The 21,611-nt window shown below is 72.7% G+C and overlaps 5 protein-coding genes across 5 annotated transcripts in view; 2 read left to right on the plus strand and 3 right to left on the minus strand.

Moving 5' to 3' along the window:
• Positions 1-2,560, minus strand: part of AURANDRAFT_71441 (hypothetical protein) — a gene marked incomplete at both ends in the record, with an annotated part of 6,125 nt that extends 3,565 nt beyond the window's left edge. Inside the window, 3 exons of the mRNA XM_009038141.1 lie at positions 72-534; positions 773-1,251; positions 1,493-2,560. Of these exons, the coding sequence (XP_009036389.1) occupies positions 72-534; positions 773-1,251; positions 1,493-2,518 (1,968 nt within the window). The remainder of the gene's footprint in view (positions 1-71; positions 535-772; positions 1,252-1,492) is intronic.
• Positions 2,561-3,996: 1,436 nt separating this feature from the next.
• Positions 3,997-5,234, plus strand: AURANDRAFT_71442 (expressed protein; the record flags this gene model as incomplete). The annotated part of the gene is made up of 1 exon (XM_009037807.1): positions 3,997-5,234. A coding segment is annotated over one exon (1,237 nt), but the record flags the coding sequence as incomplete, so codon positions are not given.
• A 1,703-nt stretch (positions 5,235-6,937) lies between these two features.
• Positions 6,938-10,052, minus strand: AURANDRAFT_25192 (hypothetical protein; the record flags this gene model as incomplete). Its single annotated transcript, XM_009038140.1, has 2 exons — positions 6,938-9,507; positions 9,722-10,052. 2 exons carry the CDS (start codon positions 10,050-10,052, stop codon positions 6,938-6,940), a joined length of 2,901 nt encoding a protein of 966 aa, XP_009036388.1.
• A 1,791-nt stretch (positions 10,053-11,843) lies between these two features.
• AURANDRAFT_71443 (hypothetical protein) lies at positions 11,844-14,710 on the plus strand (the record flags this gene model as incomplete). Its single annotated transcript, XM_009037808.1, has 4 exons — positions 11,844-12,091; positions 12,273-14,120; positions 14,294-14,453; positions 14,656-14,710. 3 exons carry the CDS (start codon positions 11,844-11,846, stop codon positions 14,358-14,360), a joined length of 2,163 nt encoding a protein of 720 aa, XP_009036056.1.
• Positions 14,711-16,271: 1,561 nt separating this feature from the next.
• On the minus strand, positions 16,272-16,729 carry AURANDRAFT_8589 (hypothetical protein; the record flags this gene model as incomplete). The annotated part of the gene is made up of 2 exons (XM_009037758.1): positions 16,272-16,439; positions 16,673-16,729. Coding segments are annotated over 2 exons (225 nt in total), but the record flags the coding sequence as incomplete, so codon positions are not given.
• Positions 16,730-21,611: the final 4,882 nt, after the last annotated feature.

Raw genomic sequence — 21,611 nt, forward strand, 5'->3', positions numbered from 1 at the left:
CACGGCGACGGCGGCGGCGCCTTGGCCGCGGCCCGCAGGTCCGCGGCGTCGCGCGAAAACCGCGGCTTGACCAACGCCGCGTCCGCGGCGGCCGCGGCCGCGAGGCCCGCGGCGAGCGCGAGCGCGTCCGGCGCGTGGAAGCAGCCCGGCGCCGCGCCGCCGAGGTCCGAGCCCTCGAAGGTCGGCGCGCGCCGCCGCGCGTCCGGCGACGTCTCGGGCGAGGACGCGCGCCGCGGGTGGAAGACGTCGTCGAGGTCCTTGAGCAGCGCGACGCAGTCCGGCGCGTGGGCGCCCCGCTCGCTCCACTCGAAGCGCCGCTTGTCGACGCCGCGCGCGAAGGCCGCGGCGAGGTGCCAGACCGCGGCGGCGCGCGCGTCGCGGCCCGCGGCGTCGCCGCCGCCGCCGCCGCGCAGGCCCGTCGCGGCCCGCCGGAGCTCGTGCATGAGGTTCGACGGCTGGACGCGCTCGAGGTGCGCCGCCGCCAGCGCGACGGCGCAGTCGACGGCCGCGGCGCTCAGGTCCTCGACGCGCCGCCTGTGTGGAAATCAACCAGTGGAATGGACGCGTCCAGCAAAACTTCAAACCTCTCTATCTCGGTCAAATCGAAGTCGATTCGACTGATTTTTGGACGAATCGATTGCTCTCGTCGAGTTCTCGAAGCACAGCCGAAGAGCTTGCGTCGAAACTGTCGCATACGATCACATTGAATTCGGGTTGAATATTTGAATTCCACACAGCGCGCCGCGAGATCGCCGCTTTCCCGAACTCGGACTTTTTTTCCGAGGCCAGGCGCAGCGCGAAGGCGAGCGCGGCCTCGAAGCGGTCCCGCGCGCTCTCGAGGTCCGCGCTCGCGCAGGCGCGCAGCGCCTCGAAGGGCGCGGGCGCCGCGGCGCCGGCCGGCTCGGAGCCGAAGACCCGGGGCGCGGTCCACGGGTGGTCCGCGGCCCGCTGCGAGCCCCGCCAGCTCTTCGCGCCGTCGAGGAACGACGCGGCCTTCATCTCCTCGAGGGACGCGCGCATGGCGAGGTGGGGCTCGCCCTCGCTGTCCTCGATCTCCGCGAGCAGGTCCAGCGCCGTCGTCGCCAAACCCCGGAGCCGGCCGAGGAGCGACGACCGCGTCGCCGCGTCCAGATCCCCCCCCGCGCCGCCGTCGGCGCCGAGCCGCAGGTGCGCGCGCACGCGGTGGGCGAAGCGCGCGGAGAGCGTGGCCAGCAGCCACTTCCACTGCTTCTTCTTCGCGTCCGCGAGCGCCTGGGCGGGACGAGAGAGATTCGACGTCGCTTCAACGTGAGTGCTCCGAGCGCGCGCGTTCCGGCAAAAGCATCCACGCTTCGAGACCGTTCCGAGAGATGATCGCTCGTCCAAAAAGCAGCCGAAACGAGTGGAAAGCGGCCGAGATCGGAGCCTTTGAAGTTGGGAATTTCCCCGCCCCGGCGAGCGCGTCCAAGTCGTAGAGCCGCAGCCGCTCGTCGGACGCGTCCTTCGCCAACACGTACGTCGCGCCGTCGCGGTCGCAGTGGTCCGCGAGGAAGCGCAGCACGGCCGCGGCGTGGACCTCGACGGACTTGGCGTCGAAGAGCGCGTGGTCGCCGCCGTCGGCGTCCGCGAAGGCCTTGGGGATCTCCGCGGTGTCGAGCACCTTGGCGCCGACGACGACCCCGAAGCGCTCGAGGCAGAGGGCGAGCTTGGGCACGCCGGCGATGACGTTCTCGAGCCAGCCGTCGAGCACGGCCCGCCGCCGCGAGCCGCGCTCGCCGACGTCCTCCGCGCGGATCAGGCGCACGGCCGTGTCCGCGTCGAAGCGGCGGTCCACGAGCGCGTCGCTGCCCGAGAGCACGTCGGCGGCCCCGACGCGCCATCGGCGCACGCGCGCGTAGTCGGGCCAGGGCCGCGCGGCGAGGAGGCCCGCGGGCGCCGCGGCCTCGTCGCCGTACGCGGGGCACAGCGCGGCGTCCGCGAGGGCCTCGACGGCGCGGGCCGCCTCCTCGGAGCGCCGCGCGCCCAGCGACTTCTGCGAGTCCGCGGCCGCGGCGACGATGGCGCGCAGCGCCGCGCGCGTCGACGGCGACGCGCCGCCCGGCTCGAACGCCGCGGCCGCGGCGTCGAGGAGCCGCGGCGGCTCGGCCTTGGCCTCCTCGACGCCGGCGTCCTCCGCGCGCAGGGCGTCGCGGAAGCCGCCGTCCTCGAGGCGCGCCGCGCGGCTCAGCGCCTCGCGGACGCGGCGCCGCCGCGACGACGGCTCCTCGCGCGCGTCGAGCGCCGCCGCCGCCGCGCCCGCGTCCGCGCCGTCGACGACGAGCGTCGAGCCCGCGCGGTGCACGGCGAGCGTCGCGCCGCCGCCGGCGAGCGGCAGCGCGAAGAGCGTCTGGAACGTCCGCGCGTCGCCGACGAACTGGGGCAGCGGCGCCGGCGCCAGGGCCAGCGGCGGGCCGTCGCCGGCGCGCGGGCTCTCGAAGGACACGACGGCCTTGGACGACACGAGGTCGTCGCGCGCCGACCGCATCTGGAGCGCCGACATCGCGAGCGGCTTTGGACGTCGTCGACGCTAGCCGAAGCCGTCGACGATGACCGATGCTCGATCGTTGCTCGAGATCTCCGAGCGCTTCAAGTTGATCTGCAACTTGAGGCCCTTGTGCACAGTTTGTGCACCGATGTGCGCTCCTCAAATGCGCATATAACTCCATGTCGCGCCGCATCGCTCGTCGGTGAAGCCGCATGCGCCGCGCCGTGCGCCGCGGCGCCGCGCTCGCCGCGCTCGCCGTCGCCTGGCGCTTTGGCACCCTCACCCACGCCCTCGGCGGCAGCGAGTGCGTCGTCGACGCGCGCGGCGCCGTCGCCGCGCGGCGCCTGGACCTGGGCGCGCGCGCCTGGCTCGAGGCCGCGCCGCCGCGGCCCTACACGGTCCTGCGCTGCGGCCTCGGGCCGCGCGGGCCGTCGGCCGTCGCGTGGCCGCGCCACCGCGCGCGCCTCGCCGCGGGCGCCGCGGCGCTCCACGGCGGCGCGGCGCCCGACGAGGCGGCGCTCGTCGCCGCCGTCGTCGGCGCCGCGCGGCCGCTCTACGCCGAGGGCGGCGCGGCGGCCGCGGCCGTGTGCGTCGCCGTCGCGCGCGACGGAAGCGTCGCCGCGCTCGCGGCGCCCGCGGCGCCGGCCCGGGCCGCGGCGAAGCGCGCGGCCGTCGACGCCACGGGGGCGTGCCGCCCGCGGCCGAACGTCAAGGACAGCGCCTGGTGCGCCACGCGGCGGCCCGCGGAGGCCGCGGCGCCGGGCTTCGACGAGGTCCTCCTGGCGGACGGCGACGCGCTGCTCGAGGGGCTCACGTCGAACCTGTTCGTCCTCGACGCCGCGGGCGCGACGCTCCGCACGGCGCCCGCGGCGCGGGTCCTGCCGGGCGTCGGCCGCCAGCTCGCGATGGCCGCGGCGGCCGGCGCCGGGGTTGAGGTCGTCTAGGAGGCGCCGGCCTGTGTGGAAATATTCAACTCGACTTCAATGCGAGCGATCGACGGATTGCGCCGGACTCTTCGGCTCTGCTTCGAGAACTCGACGAGAGCAATCGATCCGTCCAAAAATCAGCCGAATCGACGTCGATTTGACCGAGATAGAGAGTTCTGAAGTTTGGCCCCGACGTCCCAGCTCACTGGTTGATTTCCACACAGGCGCCGGCCCTCGGCGACCTCGGCGCGAGCGCGGGCGCCTTCCTCGCCAACGCCAACGGCTTCGCGCGCCTCCGCGAGGTCGTCGGAAAAGAAGGGGAAACGGTCCACGCGGCGGCCGACGGCGGCGCCGCGGTCGCCGCGGTCCTCGACGCCGCCGTGGCCCTGGCGGCGTCGCCGGCCTGGCGGACGGAGTGGGACTGGGACTAAGGGCGGTGTCCCATGTGTGCGTCGCAGGCGGGCGTGCGCGCCGCGCGGCGGTTTTGAGGCTTGGTTTTCAGACACTGGCCTCGCCGACGCAGCCGCTGCGGCCTCGGGAGATCTCGAGCCGTCCTCGCCGTCAAAGCTGTGCGCCGTCGCGTCGCGCAGCGCCCGGAGTCCATGTCGGAAGCAGGCAAGCCCGAGGGCCGCGGTCGCGGCAAGGCGTCCAAGGGCGAGGGCCGCGGCCGCGGCGGGCGCGGCGGGCGGGGCAAGGGCCGGGGCAAGGGCCGCGGGTCCGAGGGCAAGGGCGCCAAGGGCGGCGAGGCCAAGGCCGGCGACGGCGGCGACGACTTCGAGAAGCCGAAGCGGCGCCGCCCGAAGCGCGACAACGACGAGAACGCCGACGCCAACGGGTCCGGCCCGGGCGCCTTCGCGACCGTCGCCGTCGGCAACCTGTCGTTCGAGACGAAGCGGTTCGACTTCAAGGAGCACGTCAAGGGCGCCGTGGCCGGCGGCTTCGGCCGCGTCGACGTCGCGACGCGCGCCGACGGCCGCAGCCTCGGCCGGGGCACCGTGACCTTCCGCGTCAAGGCCGACGCGGACGCGGCGGCGGCGAAATTGGACGGATCCGAGCTCGACGGCCGGAAGCTCAGCGCGCGGGTCCTGGGCCCCGGCGCCAGGGGCGGGCCGGCGCCCAAGGCCAAGGCGCCGCCCAAGGGCGAGGGCTCCGGGGCGAAGAAGCCCGAGGGGCCCCGCGGTGCGCCCGCGCCGCGCGCGGCGGCGCCCGCGGCCAAGGCCGCGGCGCCCAAGCCCGCGCCCAAGCCCGCGCCCGCGGCGCCCAAGGCCCCGACGATCCAGACCAAGGGGCCCATGGCCGGCAAGCCCACCTGGGCCTCCATGGCGCGCAAGGCCAACGCGCCGCCGCCGCCGCCGCCCGCGCCCGCGCCGCCGCCGCCCGCGCCGCCCGCGGCCGCGCCGCCGCCGCGCGCGGCCGCGCCCGCGCCCCGGGCGCCGCCCCAGCCCCGGGCGCCCGCGCCGCGCCGCGCGCCGCCCGCGCCCGCGCCCGCGCCGCCGCCGCAGCCCCGCGCGCCGCCGCCGCCGCAGCAGCGCGACCCGCGCCTCGACGTGCGCCGCGCGCCGCCGGCCGCGCCCGGCGGCTACAACCCCTTCGGCAAGCCCACGGTCTACGGCGGCCAGTCGAACCTCGGCCTCGTGCCCGAGAGCTACCTCAAGGAAACCAGCGACATCCCGCTCTCCGAGCTCGAGGGCGTCGTCTCCAAGCACTGAGCGCCGCGCGGAGCCCCCCACGTTTTTTGGGCGCTCCCCCTGCCGGGGGGCCCGCGCGCGCGAGCCGCCGGCGCTCACGAGTAAGATTAGCACGTCGCGGCGTCCGCGGCGCGGCCCGGGCTTTCAAAGGCTTTCGGGGCCCGGGCCCGGGACTAAAGCTTGGCCCCGAACGGGAGCATTGTCAACTTCATCAATTCATGCCGGGTTAATATTAACGAACGGAAACAAAACGAAACTGCTGGCTGTGCACCATTGCCATCCATCCCATCGATGCCCACCGCGAGCAGCGCTGAACACTGAAACTGCTTAGGCTGTGCACCACCGCCCGTTTTCATCCACCCACCACCGATGCCCATCCACCGCGAGCCGCGCTGCGCGGTCTGCTGGCCGACGATACCGGCGACCTTCGAGGGCGCCGGCGGCGCGAAGCTCTTCGTCGATTCCGTGGCCACGCAGTGCGCGTCCGGCGACGCCCAGGGCAACATCCTCTCGTCCGAGGTCCTGCCGCTGACGCTCGCGGCGCGCGGCGTCCCCGAGGAGGCCTGGGACGCCCTCGTCGGCGATCTCCGGGAGCTGCCGCCGATCGGGCTCGCGCCGGGCGAGTGCCGGGCGTGCCTGTGCGCGCTCCCGGCCTTCCTCGTCTACTCGTTCACCGGCCTGCCCTGCCTGCCGGGCTACGCGATGCGGCCGCGCCAGTGGCGCGAGCGCGCGGCCGCCGTCGCCCTGAAGCATACGCCCGCCTTCGGCGTCCACGGCGTGTCGCTCCGGGCGACGGTCGCGGAGGACGGGACGTCGGGCTGGGCGTTCGGCCGTTTCCCGTGGCGCGGCTCGTGCGTCGAGTTCGAGTGGGAGCCCCCGGCGACGGCGATCGTGCCCCACGACGGCCGCGCGGGCGACCCCGAGTGGCGCGCCGCGGCGCTCCAGCCGGCGGACGCGCGGTGCGTCCGCGTGCCCGTGCCGCCGGAGGCGCGGCCGGGCTCGCGGCTCCAGGCGTCGACGCCGACGGGCGAGATCTTCTTCCTCCAGGTCCCGCACCCGAAGCCGCCCCTGCTCTGCGTGCAGGTGCCGACACCGGGGGACCTCGAGCTGACGCGGCGGCGCGTCGACCCGGCCGCGATGTGCGCGGCGGGCGTCGGCGTGCCGACGCTGAACCAGCTCGCCGCGGGCCGGAGCGCGGCCGCGCCCGGTGGCCTCGAGATGGGCCGGCCGCCCGTCGGCGCCGTCGTCGGCGTGCCGGGCGGGGAGGCCGCCGCCGCCGCCGCCGCGGGCCCGCCGGCCGCGGCCGCGAGCGCCGCCGCCGTGCGGCGGAACAGCGCGCAGGTCGACCTCGAGACGGCGACGGTGCAGCGCGTGTCCATCTCCGGCGACGACCGGGGCTGGCAGGACTACGCGGCGGACGCCGTCGAGTTCGCGGCCAAGGCGAGCGCGGGCGTCGCCGCCGCGAGCGCGGCCGTCGAGGGCGCCTCGGGCGCGGCCGTCGGCGCCGTCGGCGCGGCGCAGACCGCGGGCGCCGCCGCCGCGACGGTGAGCGCCGCGGCCGCGTCCGCGCCGATGATGTGCGCCGCCGCGGGCGCCGTCGGCGCCGCGGCCGTCACGGGCGTGGCCGTGCGCTACGGCATCGACCACCAGGCCAGCATCAAAGCCAAGGTCTCGCCCTGGCGCCTCTTCCGGCGGGCGAGCGAAGCGCCGGAGCCGGCGGCGCCGCCGGAGGAGCCGGCGACGACCGCGCCGGTCTAGGCGCGCGGCGGCCCGCCGGCGGGACCGCGAGGCCAATCTAGAAAAGAGTCCCTCCCCGCCGTTTAGACGCGCCGCTTCTTCGCCGCGGGCTCGCCGCCGAAGTCCGGCGGCGCGGGGCTCACGAGCTCCACGCGGATCGAGCCGACGTCCTCCGCCGCGGACGCCGGCGGCGCGACGAAGATGTCGACCTCGACGGCGTCGAAGACGCGGAGCGCGACGGCGGCGCCGCCCGGGTCCGTCCACGCGAGCGCGAGGTCGTCGGCGTCGTCGGCGCGGACGACCTTCTCGAGCGCGGCGTCGTCGACGGCCTTGGGCGCGAGGTAGAGCGTGGCCTCGATGCCGTAGCGCGGCACGAGCACGTCGATCTTCCGCGGCGACAGGCTCAGCACGCGCGCGGCGACCTTGGCCTGCGGCTTGTCCTTGAAGAAGAGCCGCGTGTAGAGCGCGATGGACTCGCGGCTCGCGACCTGCGCGTTCTTGTTCCGCCGGTTCAGGTTCGCGCAGACCCGGGCGAGCTCGGGCTTCGCGTCGCCGCGGCCGAGCGCCGGCGGCAGCGGCGAGAAGCCCACGGCCGCGGCGAGGAGGCGGTGCGCGACGACGTCCGCGTAGCGCCGGATGGGCGACGTGAAGTGCGTGTAGACGGCCGCGGCGAGGCCGTAGTGGACGTAGTCCGGCGCGTCCTTGTCGTTGGAGCAAAAGTACTTGGCCGGGGCCATGCAGCGCGTGGTGAGGATGCGCGCGAGCTGGTTGAAGTAGGCGTCGTCGGGCTTGGCCGCGGCGTCGAGCGAGTCCGCGAGGGTCTTGGACGTGGCCACGTCGAGGTCGAAGCCGTGCGCGGCGAGCATGGCCTGGAGCCGTTCGAAGCGCTCGGGCGGCGGCGCCGGGTGGTGGCGGAGGATCGTGAGCGCGGGGTACTTCTTCAAAAGGAACTTGGCGACCTCGACGTTCGCGAGGAGCATGAACTCCTCGACGGTCGAGTTCGCCTCGACGAGCTGGTAGGCCCCGACGTCCGTCGGCGAGTCGGACTCGTTGCTCAGCATGAACTTGACCTCCGGCGACGCGAGCGTCAGGGCCCCCGCGGCCATGCGCTTCGCGCGCAACGCGCGGCCGAGCTTCGCCAGGCGCCGCACGGACGCCGCCACGGGGCCGGAGTCGTGCGCGCCGTCGGCGTCGTCGATGAAGACCTGGGCCTGGTGGTACGTCAGCGCCGCGCGGCTTTTGATGACCGTCTTCGCAAACTCCGCGGCGACGACGTCGCCCGCGGGCGTGAGCTCCATCAACGCGGAGAACGCCAGCCGCTCGACGCCCCCGCGCAGCGAGCACAGGTTCGCCGTCAACAGGATGGGCAGCATGTCGAGGCGCCGGTCCACGAGGTACGTCGACGTGCCGCGCTTCGCCGCCTCGAGGTCGAGCGGCGAGCCCGACGCGACAAAGTGCGTCACGTCCGCGATGTGGACGCCGACCTGGTAGTTGCCGTTGGCCAGCGGGCCGACGCAGTGCAGCGCGTCGTCGATGTCGCGGCAGCCCGGCGGGTCGATGGAGCAGACGTCGAGCGCGCGCAGGTCCATGCGCCGCGCGACCTCTTCCTGCGTAATCACGAAGGCCTCGCCCTCGGGCGGCAGGCACGCGAGCACGGCCGTCGAGAACGGCGCCGTCGCGACCTCGAGCTCCTGCAGGATCAGCGCCGTCTCGACGGCCTTGTCGCCCCGCTTGCCGAGCGTCGACACGTAGTGGCCCCGCGGGTAGCGCTCGTCGTCGGCCCACGCGTCGACGGCGACGACGACGCGCATGCCCGCGAGCCGCGCGAGCTGCCGCGTCTCGACGCGCACCTTCGGGAAGCGCCGGTCCACGGGCACGAAGAGCACCGACTGCGCCCGCGTCGCGTGGACGTCGCCCGTGGCCTCGTCGAGCGACCCGCACAACTGCCGCGGCTCGCGCTTGAGCACGCCGACGACGTGGCCGGCGACCTCGGACGCGGGCGGCGCCTCGCCGTCGCCGCAGTCCGCCGCGAGCGTCGCGCCGGCGGCGGCCGCGTCCGCGTCCTCGGGCTCCGGCGCGGCGCCGAGGGCCGGCGGCGCGCCGAGGCGCACGCAGACGTGGTCGCCGTCGAGCGCGCGATTGACCGCGGCGCCGCCGTCGACGGCGCAGCGCGCGCCGTCCTTCAGGGCGACGCTCCCGTGCCAGCTGGAGCCGCGGGACGCGCGGAAGACGCCCTCGACGAGGTCGCCCGCGGCGACGCCCCGGAGCAGCTCCGACATGGGCGCGTGCGGGCCGTAGAGCTTGGGCCGCGGCGCGGACCGGTCCGCGCGCGGCGCGGCCGCGGACCGGTCCGCGACGAGGTCCGCGAGGGCCGGCGCGTGGCCCGCGAGCTCCGCCGTCGCGAGCGCGTAGAGGCGCTCTTTGATACCGAGCGCGCGGCACGCGGCGTCGTCCGTCACCAGCACGACGCCCGCGAAGCGCCGCGGGTCGCCGTCCGCGCCGCAGATCGCCGCGAAGGTCGCCGCGACGCTGCGGATGGCCCGGTCGTTGGCGTCGTTCGGCGACTCGCGGGGCCCGCGCGCGGGCGCGCAGCCCGCGACGTGCTCGTTCGCGAAGAGCACGACGTCCCGCCTCTCGTCGGCGAGCAGCGCGCCTACGGAAAAGGTGTCCCGCCGCGCCTTTCCGCGGCGCCCGGGCCGGGCTCGCCGGATCCGCCGCGGCTGTATTGCGGCGGGCGCGCGGCCGTCGACCGCGCGCGCTTCGTTCGCTCTCGGGCCGAAGTTACAGCGGGCGTCGACGTTTTCCGACGCGCGCCGTGATATGACGGCCCTTTGTTTTTTTTCCCAAAAAAAGGCGCCGCGGCGCACACAGCCGCCGGAAGAGCTGGCGGTCGTTGTGCTTCACCTCCTCGGCCACGGTCTGGCAGATGATGAGCCGGTCGAGGAGCGTCGCGTCGACTCCGCCGTGCTCCAGCACGTCCATCTGGTGGAGCACGACGTTCGTGTCCGGCACGACCCAGCCGCAGGGCTCGCCGGCCCGCCGGGCGGCCTCCGCCGTCGACGCGATGAAGGCCGCGTCGACGGGCGCGCCGCGCAGCAGGCCGCAGCCCACGTCGTCGCGCACGTACTTCTCGGCCACCTCCTTGCGGACGGCGCCGCGCCGCGTCTTGCGCGCGTACGTGACGATTGCGGCGTCCATGCCTCTCAAGCACTCGAGAGCTCAGCCACCATCGCCTCTCCGCGGCTTGACCGGGGGTCGATCGCACAAAACGCCGGACGCCCGCCGTCTTAGGAGAACTCGACGCTCTCGACGAGGGAGGGCGCGCTGAGCGACGAGTCGTGGGCGAGGACCCAGCACGACTCGGCCTGGAGCGAGTTGACGTGCGTGGAGAGGCCCCGGCTCTGGTCCCGCGCGGGCGCGCGGCGCGCCTTCTCCGCGCGGAGCTTGAGCCGCTTCGCCGCGGCGTCCGCGGCGGCCGCCGCGCGCGCCGCGTCGGCCTCCGCGGCCTGGAGCAGCTCGCGGACCATGGAGTAGCGGTTCGGCGGCTGGACGAGCTCCGACGCTAAAAGGTCGCTCGGCGTCCGCGCGGCGCAGTCCGCGCCCGCCTCGATGAGCATGCGCGCGACGAGGATGTGGCAGCGCCGCGCGGCGCAGTGGAGGGGCGTCTCGTCGAGCGACACGTCGCGCGCCGAGACGTCGGCGCCCGCGGCGACGAGCGCCTCGACGCGGTCCGGGAGGCCGATGCGACACGCCGCGTGCAGGCCCCGGGGCCCCGTCGCGCGCGGCGGCGCGTCCGGGGCCTCCTTTGGCGCCGACGCCGCCGACTCGAGCGACGCCGCCGGGCCCACCGTCGCCGTCGCCGCCGTCGACAGGGCCGACGTCGTCGAGCTCACGGACAGCGCCTTCAGCTTGCCCCCGCGCGGCTTGCGCTTCTTCTTCCGCACGGGCTTGACCTGCGTGCTCCACCAGAGGCCGCCGGGCGTCATGGCCATCATGCGCGACGGCTCCTTGAGGCGCATGGGGGGCGCCGTGCGGCTCATGTGTAATTGCGACATTGCCGGGCGCTAGTCGGATACGGCGGCGGCATTGCCGTGCAACCCTGTATCATTGAGTCGTTTCTCACGAGAGAGCATGGACTTCGACGCCCCGCCGCGCGCGGGGCTGCCGTCCCACGAGTCGGCGAAGGAGGCCGCCGTGCGCCCGCCGGAGCGCGCGCCGAGCTCGCGCAACGGCGGCCGGCGGGGCAGGCACCTCCGGCCGCCGCCCCTCTTCGACGTCGCCGGCGTCCTCGCCAACGACGGCAGCGGCACGATCCTGCTCGACCTCCTGCCCAAGTCCGCGCCCGCCAAGGGCCGCACCTGGCGCGCCGCGCGCACGCGGCGGAGCCTCGCCCAGGCCGGCGACCGCGCGGCCGGCGCGCCGTCGCCGCGCGGCGCGGCGCAGGAGCCGCCGATCGACGCCGAGGACGGCGCCGCGGGCGTGTCGCGCATGCTCGTGTCGACCTACCTGGGCGGCGCGGCGCCCGAGGAGCCGCGGCCGCGCTTCGAGGACTTCGACGAGCCCGCGGGCGCGGCCGTCGACTTCTACGACGACGGCGGCGCCGCGGCGCCGCCGCCGGAGCGCGCGCCGGCGGCCGCGCCGGCCGCGGTCCAGGAGACGTCGGACATCCACAACGACGCCCTCGCGCGCTTCGGCATCAAGACGGGCGACGACGCCATCAACTTCTTCTCGTCCCAGTCCGGGTCGCAGTCGTCGATCAAGTTCGTGCACCTCATGCAGGTCGACGCGGTGCCCGACGCGTTCCTCCAGCTCGGCGACGGCGAAATGCGGCCGAGCTCGACGTCCTTCCGGCCCTACGACCTCCTCGCCGTGCGCGTGCCGGGCGCGACGCTCGCGCGGACGCGGTGCGACTACTTCACGATGAGCTCGGAAGGCCTCGTCCACATGGAGCCGGGCCACCCGTCCGAGTTCATCCCGCTGACGCAGTGGATGCGCGACGCGGCCTGCTTCAACATGCTCACGTCCATCCCCTACTTCCGCAACTACCTCCGGAACAAGTGCTTCAACGCGTGGCGGTCGAACGTGAGCTTCCTGCTCTACAGCCGGCAGCGGCGCTACCTCATGGACCGCCTCTTCCTGGGCATGACGTCCTTCTGCGGGCCCCTGCTGGACCTGCGGACGCACATGCACGAGATGCAGCAGACGCGGCTTTTGGAGCCGGGCTCTCGGACGTTCGAGTCAGTGCGAAATTCCCAACTTCAAAGGCTCCTATCTCGGCCATTTTCCACTCGTTTCGGCTGATTTTTGGACGAGCGATCATCTCTCGGAACGGTCTCGAAGCGTGCATGCTTTTTCCGGAACGCGCGCGCGCGGAACACTCCCGTTGAAGCGACGTTGAATCACCCTTTTCCCGCCCAGGTTCGAGTGCGCGACGTTCGTCGACCGGCAGACCGCCGCGCGGCAGGAGGCGTCGAAGCAGCTCGACCACTGCATGGAGCAGGCGGCGTCCTCGGTCCACGCCGTGTGCAAGGACATCGTCACGCTCGCGAAGCCGTCGAAGGGCGGCCTCGGCGCCGCGGCGGCCGCGGCGGCGCCGCCGCCGGCCGACGCCAAGGGCGGCAAGGGCGACGACGTCGACGTCGTGTCGCGCGTCATCCAGCAGATGGAGGACCTGGAGAAGCCCAAGTCCATGGCGGCGCTGCGCGAGCAGGAGGTCGAGCGCCACGCGAAGCTCCGGCGCGCCGCGCACGAGTGCCACCTGCTGCCCGAGTTCGTGCGCCTCGCGGACTACGTCGCCGTCGAGGCGCTCGTGGAGCTGCTCATCAAGACCTGGGCGGGCTTCCTCGCGGAATTACTGAGACCGCGGCGCCAGTCGGGGCTGCTGGAGACGACGATCCGCTTCTCCGAGGAGGGCTCGACGTTCAGCCCGACGTGCGGCGCGATCCAGACGGTGCTCGCCAACACCGCGGACAGCCTCATCGCGACGCTCGGCGGCGTCATGCGCATCCTGTACCTGCGGCCCCTGGCCAAGTACATCCCGTCGTCGTCGACGCCCAAGTCGTCGCCGAACGTGCAGGAGATCGTCCGGAACAACGGCGACTTCAAGGCGACGTGCTTCGCGATCAACGCCAAGGTCGAGAGCGACTTCAAGAAGGCCCAGGAGTACGTCGACGCGGCCTTCGACAAGGTCTGGCCCATCTACGAGTACTCGCGGCGCTGGGACTTCGACGCGTACAAGCGCCAGGCGCACACCGTCGCGTCGCTGAAGAAGGAGATGGAGAAGGTCGCGTCGTGGGAGAAGGAGCTCGAGAAGATGCGCACGCGCCAGACCTGCGGCATGCTCGAGGTCGAGAGCCGCAAGCTGCGGCAGACGCTCATCCCCATGACGACGGAGAAGATGGAGGCTTTGAAGGACCTCGTCAAGGACCTGTCGCGCGCGAAATGCAAGGACCAGCGCAACAAGTACAAGTCCGCCGTGTCCAAGATCACGCCGCGGCCCATGCACCTCAACGGCTTCACGGTCCTGCTCGAGCGCGTCGACGAGCAGCGCGTCCAGGCGCGGTCGCTCTTCAAGCACACGCAGATCGTCGAGCAGATGTACCAGATGCTCAGCCACTACGACGTCAAGATCCCCGACACGGACCTGGTCCAGGTCGACGAGCTCCGGTCCATCCAGGCCAAGTACGCCGAGGAGCTCGAGGCCTGCCAGGCCTTCCGCGACGAGCGGCTCGCGGAGATGACGCTCCAGCTCGAGGCGAACGTCGGCAAGTTCGCGGAGCAGGTCGCGCACATCACGGCGGATTTGGACGCGGGCCTCTTCATCGACGTCGCGAACTTCGACATGCCCGAGACCGTGCTCCAGGAGCTCGAGGCCGTGCGCGCGAAGCTCGAGAACCTCATCCAGTCGGACCTGCTCCACAAGAAGCAGCAGAAGCTCTTCGGCGTCGCGGAGACGCGCGACAAGGCGCTGGAGAAGACGCAGGAGGCCTTCGACCGCGTGCGCACGCTCTGGACCATGGTCGAGCGCTGGGACGAGGACTACCACTCCTGGATCCGCGACGACTTTTTGAGCCAGAACGCGAACTCGGTCGACCGCGACGTCAAGCTCTACGTCCGCGGCGCGTCGAACCTGAAGAAGAAGATGGCCAACCCCATCATCGACAAGCTCTGGGACCTGACGAACGCCATGAACGACAAGATGCCCCTCGTCCGCGAGCTCGGCGACCCGGCGCTGCGCGGCGCGGAACTCGACCGCCGGAACGCCCCGTCCGGCCAGAACTTCACGACTCTCGAGCTCGGTCCCGTCGACGTCGATTCGGCCGATGTTTGGACGAATCGATCGCTCTCGTCGAGTGCTCGACGCACGGCCGAAGAGCTCGCGTCGAACCCGTCGCACGCGCGCACGTTGAAGTCGGGTCGAAGACGCGAGTTCCGCGCAGGCGCTGCAGCACGACCACTGGGCGGTCATCTTCAAGGAGCTCGGCGAGCCGTGCCCGCTGGACCTGAACTTCACGCTGGACCAGCTCTTCCGCGCGGGGCTCCTGGACCACCGGGACTTCATCCTCGACGTCTGCGCCGAGGCGAAGAAGACGGCGACGCGCGCGGAGCAGAGCAGGAAAAAAGAGTGCGAAATTCCCAACTTCAATGGCTCCTATCTCGGCCGATTTCCACTCGTTTCGGCTGATTTTTGGACGAGCGATTATCTCTTGGAACGGTCTCGAAGCGTGAATGCTTTTTCCGGAACGCGCGCGCGCGGAACACTCACGTTGAAGCGACGTTGAATCACCCTTTTCCTGCCCAGGCGCGGAGGTCGCGGCGTGCCTCGAGGACATCGTCGACAAGATCGAGGGCCGCGGGTCGCGCGACAACTCGGACGACGACGACGACTACGACGACGACGACGACGACGACGAGGACTACGACGACGACGACGAGGAGGAGGAGGAGGAGTACGACGACGACGACGGCGGCGGCGGCGGCGGCGGCGGCGCGCCCGCGGGGCGCGCGTCCGTCCGCAAGTCCGTCCGCAAGTCCGTCCGCACGACGGGCCGGCAGCACGGCACGGCGCGCGCCAAGAAGAGCGCGGGGAACTAAGGGCTTTTCCGTCGAGACTCCCGGACTACCTTAGCAGACGCGAAAGCGGCACGAAGGGCCAAGGCCGTTCGTCGTAACGCAGTACTTGCTTTCGAAATGCTCCCAGTCTGCTTCGGGGTCTGTTTCGGGGTGACCCGTCCAGACGAAGCAATTGCTGCCCGGCGCGCGCCGATATTCGCGCCCGCAGAGAGGTAGCACTGGAAAGCAGCACTGGAAGTCGCGGGCGTACCTGGCGAGTCGGGGGTCGCCGCGACGCGCGGCGAGCGGACGCCGGCGCCCGAAGCACGTGTCCGCGTCGACCGCGCGGAGGCCTCCGCACCATGGCAAGCCAAGCACGCACCCGACCCAGATGCCCTGCAGGTCGCCGGGCGAGATGAGGCCGCCGCGCGCCATGGTGCAGCCGCCCGGCAGCTGCACCATGGCGCCGCGCGCCATGGCCGCTGCGCCCGGCGCGGCGGATGAGGCTGGCTGGGCGGCGAACGGCCATGGCGCGGATGAGGAGCCTGCTTGCTGCTGGGCCTCGACGGGGGCCGGCGTTTCCAAGATGGTGCCTTGCACTACGGCAGGCTGCGCCAGGCCCAGAAGCTTGGCCTTGGCCGTCGAGAACTCCTCGTCTGTGAGGAAGCCCTGTTGCTTCAGGTCGGCGAGCTTCCTCAATTCGTCCGCCTCGGAGATGGTGCCGTCATTGAGCGTGCCGCCACCTTCCTCCGGCGCGACGCTTTGGGGGTCCATGGCTTCCAGGGGGATCCGGCAATGCACTGCGGCAGGGGAGCGCTGTGCCGGGCTGCCTCCCTGAAACTACCGTACCTGTGAAGGCGACGCCCGCGGGCTGCGTTCAGGGCTGCGACGGCGGGAAATGCCCAATACTACTGCACAATGCTGCACCCTCCTGCAACGAATTTTCCTCATCTTCAAGTTGAAACAAACGTCTACTAGTAGACGTTCGCAAGCTCCTACTCAGCTTACTCCGCCGAGAGCCACTTGTCCGGCACGGGCGCGGGCGCGGGCGGCAGGACGCCGTCCGCCCGGCCTCGACGGGTCGCCCACGGACCCAGACGGACCCGGAGACACAAAGGCGCGCGCGGCGGGAGGCTTAACGGGCCGCGCGACCCCGTAGGTTAGGCCCCATAGGGCCTGATCCAGGAGTCACCCACGCTCGCGTTAGGTCGCGGTCGCCGCGCGCGCCCGGGGGAAGTAGGCGTCGATGGGCCGCTGCGTCGGCGCGGCGACGGCCGGCGGCGCGCAGGGCCGCGCGTCGGGCCAGAAGAGCGCGCCGGGCGGCGGCCAGTCGCGGAGCAGGAGCACGTCGTCGTCGAGGTCCTGGAGCTCGTCGCAGAAGCCGAACCAGTAGACGACGGCGCCCGCGCCCAGCCGGTTCACGTAGCCGAGGAGCTGGGCGCGGTGGTCGCCGCCGTACGCCGCCGGCGACCCGAACATGGCCTTGGAGTCGACCCAGTTGACGACCTGGGCAGGAAAAGGGTGATTCAAGTTCTCTTCAACATGAGTGTTCCGCGCGCGCGCGTTCCGGAAAAATCATCTATGCTTCGAGACCGTGCCGAGAGATGATCGCTCGTCCAAAAACCAGCCGAAACGAGTGGAAAACGGCCGAGATCGGAGCCTTTGAAGTTGAGAATTTCGCTCTCTTTTCCTGCCCTGTTGACGACGCTGAGCCGCGGCCGCGCGTCGTCGGGCCGCGGCGGCCGCAGGAAGCCCAGGGGCACGACGAGGTGCACGTCCGGCGTCTTCGAGAAGCCCCGCCCCCGCAGGTCGTCCTCGTGCTCGAAGGGCGCGCCGACGCGCTCCAACGCGCCGCGCAGGAGCATCTCGTACTCGACGCCGACGGCGCGGCGCGCGGCGTCGTGGCGCGGCGCGCAGTGGGCGTCGGTCGCCGCGCAGGCCTCGACGTCGCGGCGCAGGCGCGCGTCCGCGATGCGCGCCGGCGCGCGCACGACGTCGCCGACGTCCGCGCGGCGGAGCCCCAAGACGCCCTCGACGACGAGGCGCGCGACGAGGAACGGCGGGAAGCCGACGCGCGACGCGATGGCCGGGAGGGACTCGCCTCCGGCCCAGGCCGCGGCGTACTCGCCGGCGCGCTCGCGGTGGCCGTGGGCGCTCTTGCGCACGCGGGCGCTGTGCATCTGGTGCCAGAGGCTGCTCAGCGCCTCGTAGGGCACGCCCAACGACCGCGCGAGCGCCGGCGCGAGGGGCGCGTCGCCCGGCGCGGCCTCGCAGGCGGCGCAGGCCGAGTCGTAGAGCGCGCGGCTCCAGCCGGCGTCGCAGGGCGCGGGCGCGGCCATGCCTCGGCAGGCAAGGTCGACCCGGCACGCTTGTTTGAACGCTTGTGGCAATTGATCGGGCAGAAGGCATCGACTATGGCGCGAATCTTGCTGCTCGTCCTCGCCGCCGCGAGCGCTCTCCGGGCGCCGCAGCCGCTGCGCGTCGTCGGTCGCCCCTTGCGCGCCGCGCCGCCGGGCCTGAGCTCCAGGGACGTGGCGCAAGTCGTCTCGACGCCGCCGGCGGCCATTGCGAAGCGCCTCGCGCAGCGGAAGACGCAGGAGACCGCGCGGATCCTCCAGTCGAAGCGGCGCGCCGCGGAGACGCTCCTCGACGCGGCGCTCGCCCGGAGCCGCGTCGTCGCGCGCGCGCCCGCCGTCGTCGAGCCGGAAGTCGCCGCTGTCGCTGCTTCGCTCCTCGCCGCGGGCGCGCTCCTCGCCGCGCCCGTCGTCGCGAAGACCGCGTCGCTGGCGGCTATCGCCGCGGGCGCGTACGCCCTCGCGGTCGGGGCGCTGCGCCCGAACTCGCGCGCGGCCGCGCGGCTCCGGCGCCTCGGGAAACCGCTCGTCGCGCGCCGCGCGGCCCCCGCGCCGCCCTGCGACCACGTCATGGGCTGCTAAGGTAGCGGCTTAGTCACGCCCAGGCGTCGTCCGCGTCGCCGTCGTCGTCGCTGTCGACCATCCACGCGAGGACGTCGTCGTTCGCCTCCGCCGCGTCCGCGAACATGAGCCGCATACCCGGCGGCGCCACGGGCAGGTCCTCGTGCTCGTCGTCGTCGCGGGCCCGCTTCCGCGCCTTGCCCCGCGAGGAGCCGTGCGGGTTCGCGGCGTCGTCCGGCACCTCGAGGTAGTGGACCAATTTGAGGTTGTGGAGCTCGCGCGCGTCGTACTGGTCGCCGTGGCCCCGCCCCGACCGGCCCCGGTCCACGGCCGTGACCAGGTGGTAGACGCGGCGCACGAGCCGCGGGCCCGCGGCGCCCCGGCGCCGCCGCTCGCGCGCGTAGCCGAAGCTCAGGCGCATCTCGCCGTCGACCTGGAGCTGGCCGTGGGCCTGGTCCTCCCACCGCTCCCAGGTCGCGCCGTCGTTGTTCTTGAGGTAGTGGAGGTGCGTCCGCCGGTCGAGCACCCGGAGGTCGCCCGAGTTGGGCCGCGCGGGCGCGAGCCGCGCGCTCTCCGGAGGCACGTAGTCGCGGCGCCGCAGCGGCAGGTCGCCGGCGACGTGCGCCTCCAGCAGGTCGACGATCTCCGGCGCCTTGAGCCAGCGCGTCGCCGCCGCGGCCGCGACGTTTCTCGCGAAGTCGCCCGCGAAGTCGTCGGACGCCTCGCGCCGCGCGACGGCGACGCGGCAGGCCGATAACGAGCCTTCCCGCATTTCTCCGCCGTCGCTCGAGTCCTCGGAGTCGTCGTCGTCGAGGGGCGGAAACGCCTCGCCGCCGAGTCCCTCGAGCTCCGCCTCGAGGTCCGAGTCGTCGACGTCGTCGAGGCTCCGGCGCGCGGACCGGCCGACGTCGCGCACGAGCGCGCGGAGGCACTTGGCGACCTCGGCGCGGTCCTTGCGCGCCTTGGCGAGGTCCCGCGCCCGCTCGCGGTCCGCGCGCGCCCGGGCCTTGGCTTCCCGCGCCGCGCGCCGCTCCTCGAGCGTGCCGAGGCCGCCGTCGCGGAACGCGCCCGGCGACCGCGACGCGACGGCGGCCTCGCGCGCGGACCGCCGCGGCGGCGCGGCGAACTCGGAGTCGTCGCGGAAGACGTGCTTCTTGTACTTTTTTTTCGGCGGTTTTGTGGGTTTCGCGGCGGGCGCGCCAAAGCCGAGCGCCTCGAGCTTGGCCCGGTTCTCCGCGACCTTGCGCTCGCGCAGCAGCTCGTAGTCGCTGAGCTGGCGCGCCGGCGCGGGCGCGGGCGCGGGCTTGTTTTTCTTCGGCGCCGCGGGCAGCGGCAGCGCGTCGCCGGGCGCGACCGCGACGTCGTCCGTGTCCGGCGTCGGCAGACTCTCGCGGACCTCGTGCTCCTCCAAATCCTCCGCGTCGTCCGCGAGCTCGCCGCCGTCGTAGGCCACGCGGTAGAGCGCCGCGGGGGCGCCGCGCTCGTCGAAGAAGTCGCTCTCGGCGGCGGAGAGCCAGCCGACGACGACGCCCTCGACGCGCCGCAGGAAACCGTCCTCCGACGTCACCGTGCGGTAGACGCGCCGCCCGACGAAGTCGGAGCCGTCCGTGCGCCAGTCGACCGCCGCGGCACCGTCGGCAGCCTCGGGCGTCGTCGGCGCGTCCGAACCCTGGGCCGCCTCACCGGAGCCCGACGGCTCCGAAGCTGGCTCCTCCATCGACGATTGCTGCCGCGGAGCCGCTCGGTCGGAGAGCGCGCCGAGGTGAGGGCGGGGCAAAAGGCTTCATCCGGGCGCACCTCGCCGCGGAGGCCGCGGACCAGTCGAGCTACCTCAACCAGATTCTCACAAAGCTCTCGTCCCTCAGCCTGCAGGCGACCTGGTGCTTCCTCGCGCGCTGCGCGAGCGCGCGCATGGTCCACATCGCGCGCGCCGTCGACTGGAGGGCATGCCATGATGGTCTTCAATCGAGTATGAGGGGCTGCCCTTCGATCACCTGTTTGATACATTCATCCGGGTTAGAAATACGGGGGCTTATACGGTCCGGGTAAGCTTCCTGAGGTAAATGATATGGGAAAATCCCACCTCCACCCATATCCGAGTCGATCTCTTCGAGTACTCGGTGAGGCGTTCGGTGGCAGCGGGCAGATATGCGCACAATCGCAAGCAAGAGCAAATAAAGCAGAAAGACCCACCCCACACCAAAAAGCCATTCGATCCATTGCAAATTTTCACATTTCTTCACGCGCCAAAAAACAAACGAAAATGTCGCTACGGTATACTGTGTCCGGAGTCCCCCGGCCAACTTGAAGGCGCGCCGCGGCGACAGGTTCCCTCAAGGACCAGCGGTGACTGGACCTGTGAAGATTGTAAGAAAACAATCTGTCCATCGTGCTTCCAGGACGCGCCCAGGACTCGTGCAGGACGGCCGGACGCACTGTGGGACGCGCGCCCGGACGCGAAGCCGTCGCCGGTGCAACCTTGCTTCACCTTGAAGATTTTTGGGCCCCGGCCTTTCCATATTCGCAGATCGCCCCGTGCCAGATGTTGTCCGCAAAAGCAGCCCTCCGCACGGGCCGCGCGGCCGGCGTGCGCACGCTCGTGACGTCGTCGGACCTGCCCAACGGCGTGAACGCCGTGTCGACGGCCTTCAACGGCCCCGTGGCCTCGGTCGCCCTCTTCAGCGACCTCGGCACGCGCAGCGAGACGCCGGCGACGAACGGCGCCCTCGCCGTCGTCGCCCAGGCGCGCGCCGCCGCCGCGGGCGCCGCCGTCGCCAAACTCGGCGGCGCCGTCACCGGCGCGGCGACGCGCGACGGGAGCTCGCTCGTCGCGACGGTGCTCAAGGAGCACGCGCCCGCGGCGGCCGCCGCGCTCGCGGCCGCGGCCGCCGAGGCCCCGTCGGCCGCGGCCTTCGAGGCCGCCAAGGCGACCGTCCTCGCCGCCCAGGGCGGCATGGTCGAGGAGGTCCACGGCTGCGCCTACCTCGAGGCGCCCTACGGCCTCCCGGCGAACGGCACCGCCGCGTCGCTGGCGAACGTCACGCACACGGACGCCGCGGCCCTCCTCGCGGCGCCGACGGCCTACACGGCCGTCGGCGTCGGCTGCGACGACCTGGCCGCCTTCGGCGCGCTGCCGGCCGCGTCGGCGGGCCTCGTCGCCTTCGACGACTCCGCCGCGGCGATCTTCACGGGAAGCGACAAGAAGACGTCCTACGACGGCCTGCCCCTCGCGGAGCTCGCCGTCGCCTACGAGTTCCCCCTGCTCTCGTCCGAGTTCGGCGCGGCGGCGACGCTGCTGCCGTCCGTGCTCGGCGCGGGCGCGAACGCCGGCGGCGCGTCGCTGAAAGAACCCTACAACGCGCACGGCAAGCTCCTGTGCCGTTCAAATCTTCAACCCGACTTCGATGTGAGCGTATTCTTCGACACACGCTCTTTGGCTGTGCTTCGAGAACTCGACGAGAGCGATCGATTCGTCCGAGAATCAGCCGAATCGACGTCGACGTGACCGAGCTAGAGAGGTTTGAAGTTTTTGCTGGACGGGGCGTTCCACCGGTTGATTCGCACACAGGTAAGCTCGTCCGCGACCTCGCGGAGCAGGGCGCGGCGGCCTTCGTGGCGCCCTTCTACGCGCCCTACGCCGACACGGCCCTCTTCGGCGTCCACCTCGCCGCGCCGGACGTCCGCGTGGAAGACGCGGTCTGGTACACGATGAACAATTTGGTGCGCCTCTCCTTCGGCGTCACGGACGCGGAGCTCGCGCGCGCCAAGCTCGCCTACAAGGCCGAGCTCG

The sequence above is a fragment of the Aureococcus anophagefferens genome (genome assembly GCF_000186865.1).
Source record: "Aureococcus anophagefferens unplaced genomic scaffold AURANscaffold_7, whole genome shotgun sequence".
NCBI classification, from domain to species: Eukaryota; class Pelagophyceae; order Pelagomonadales; family Pelagomonadaceae; genus Aureococcus; species Aureococcus anophagefferens.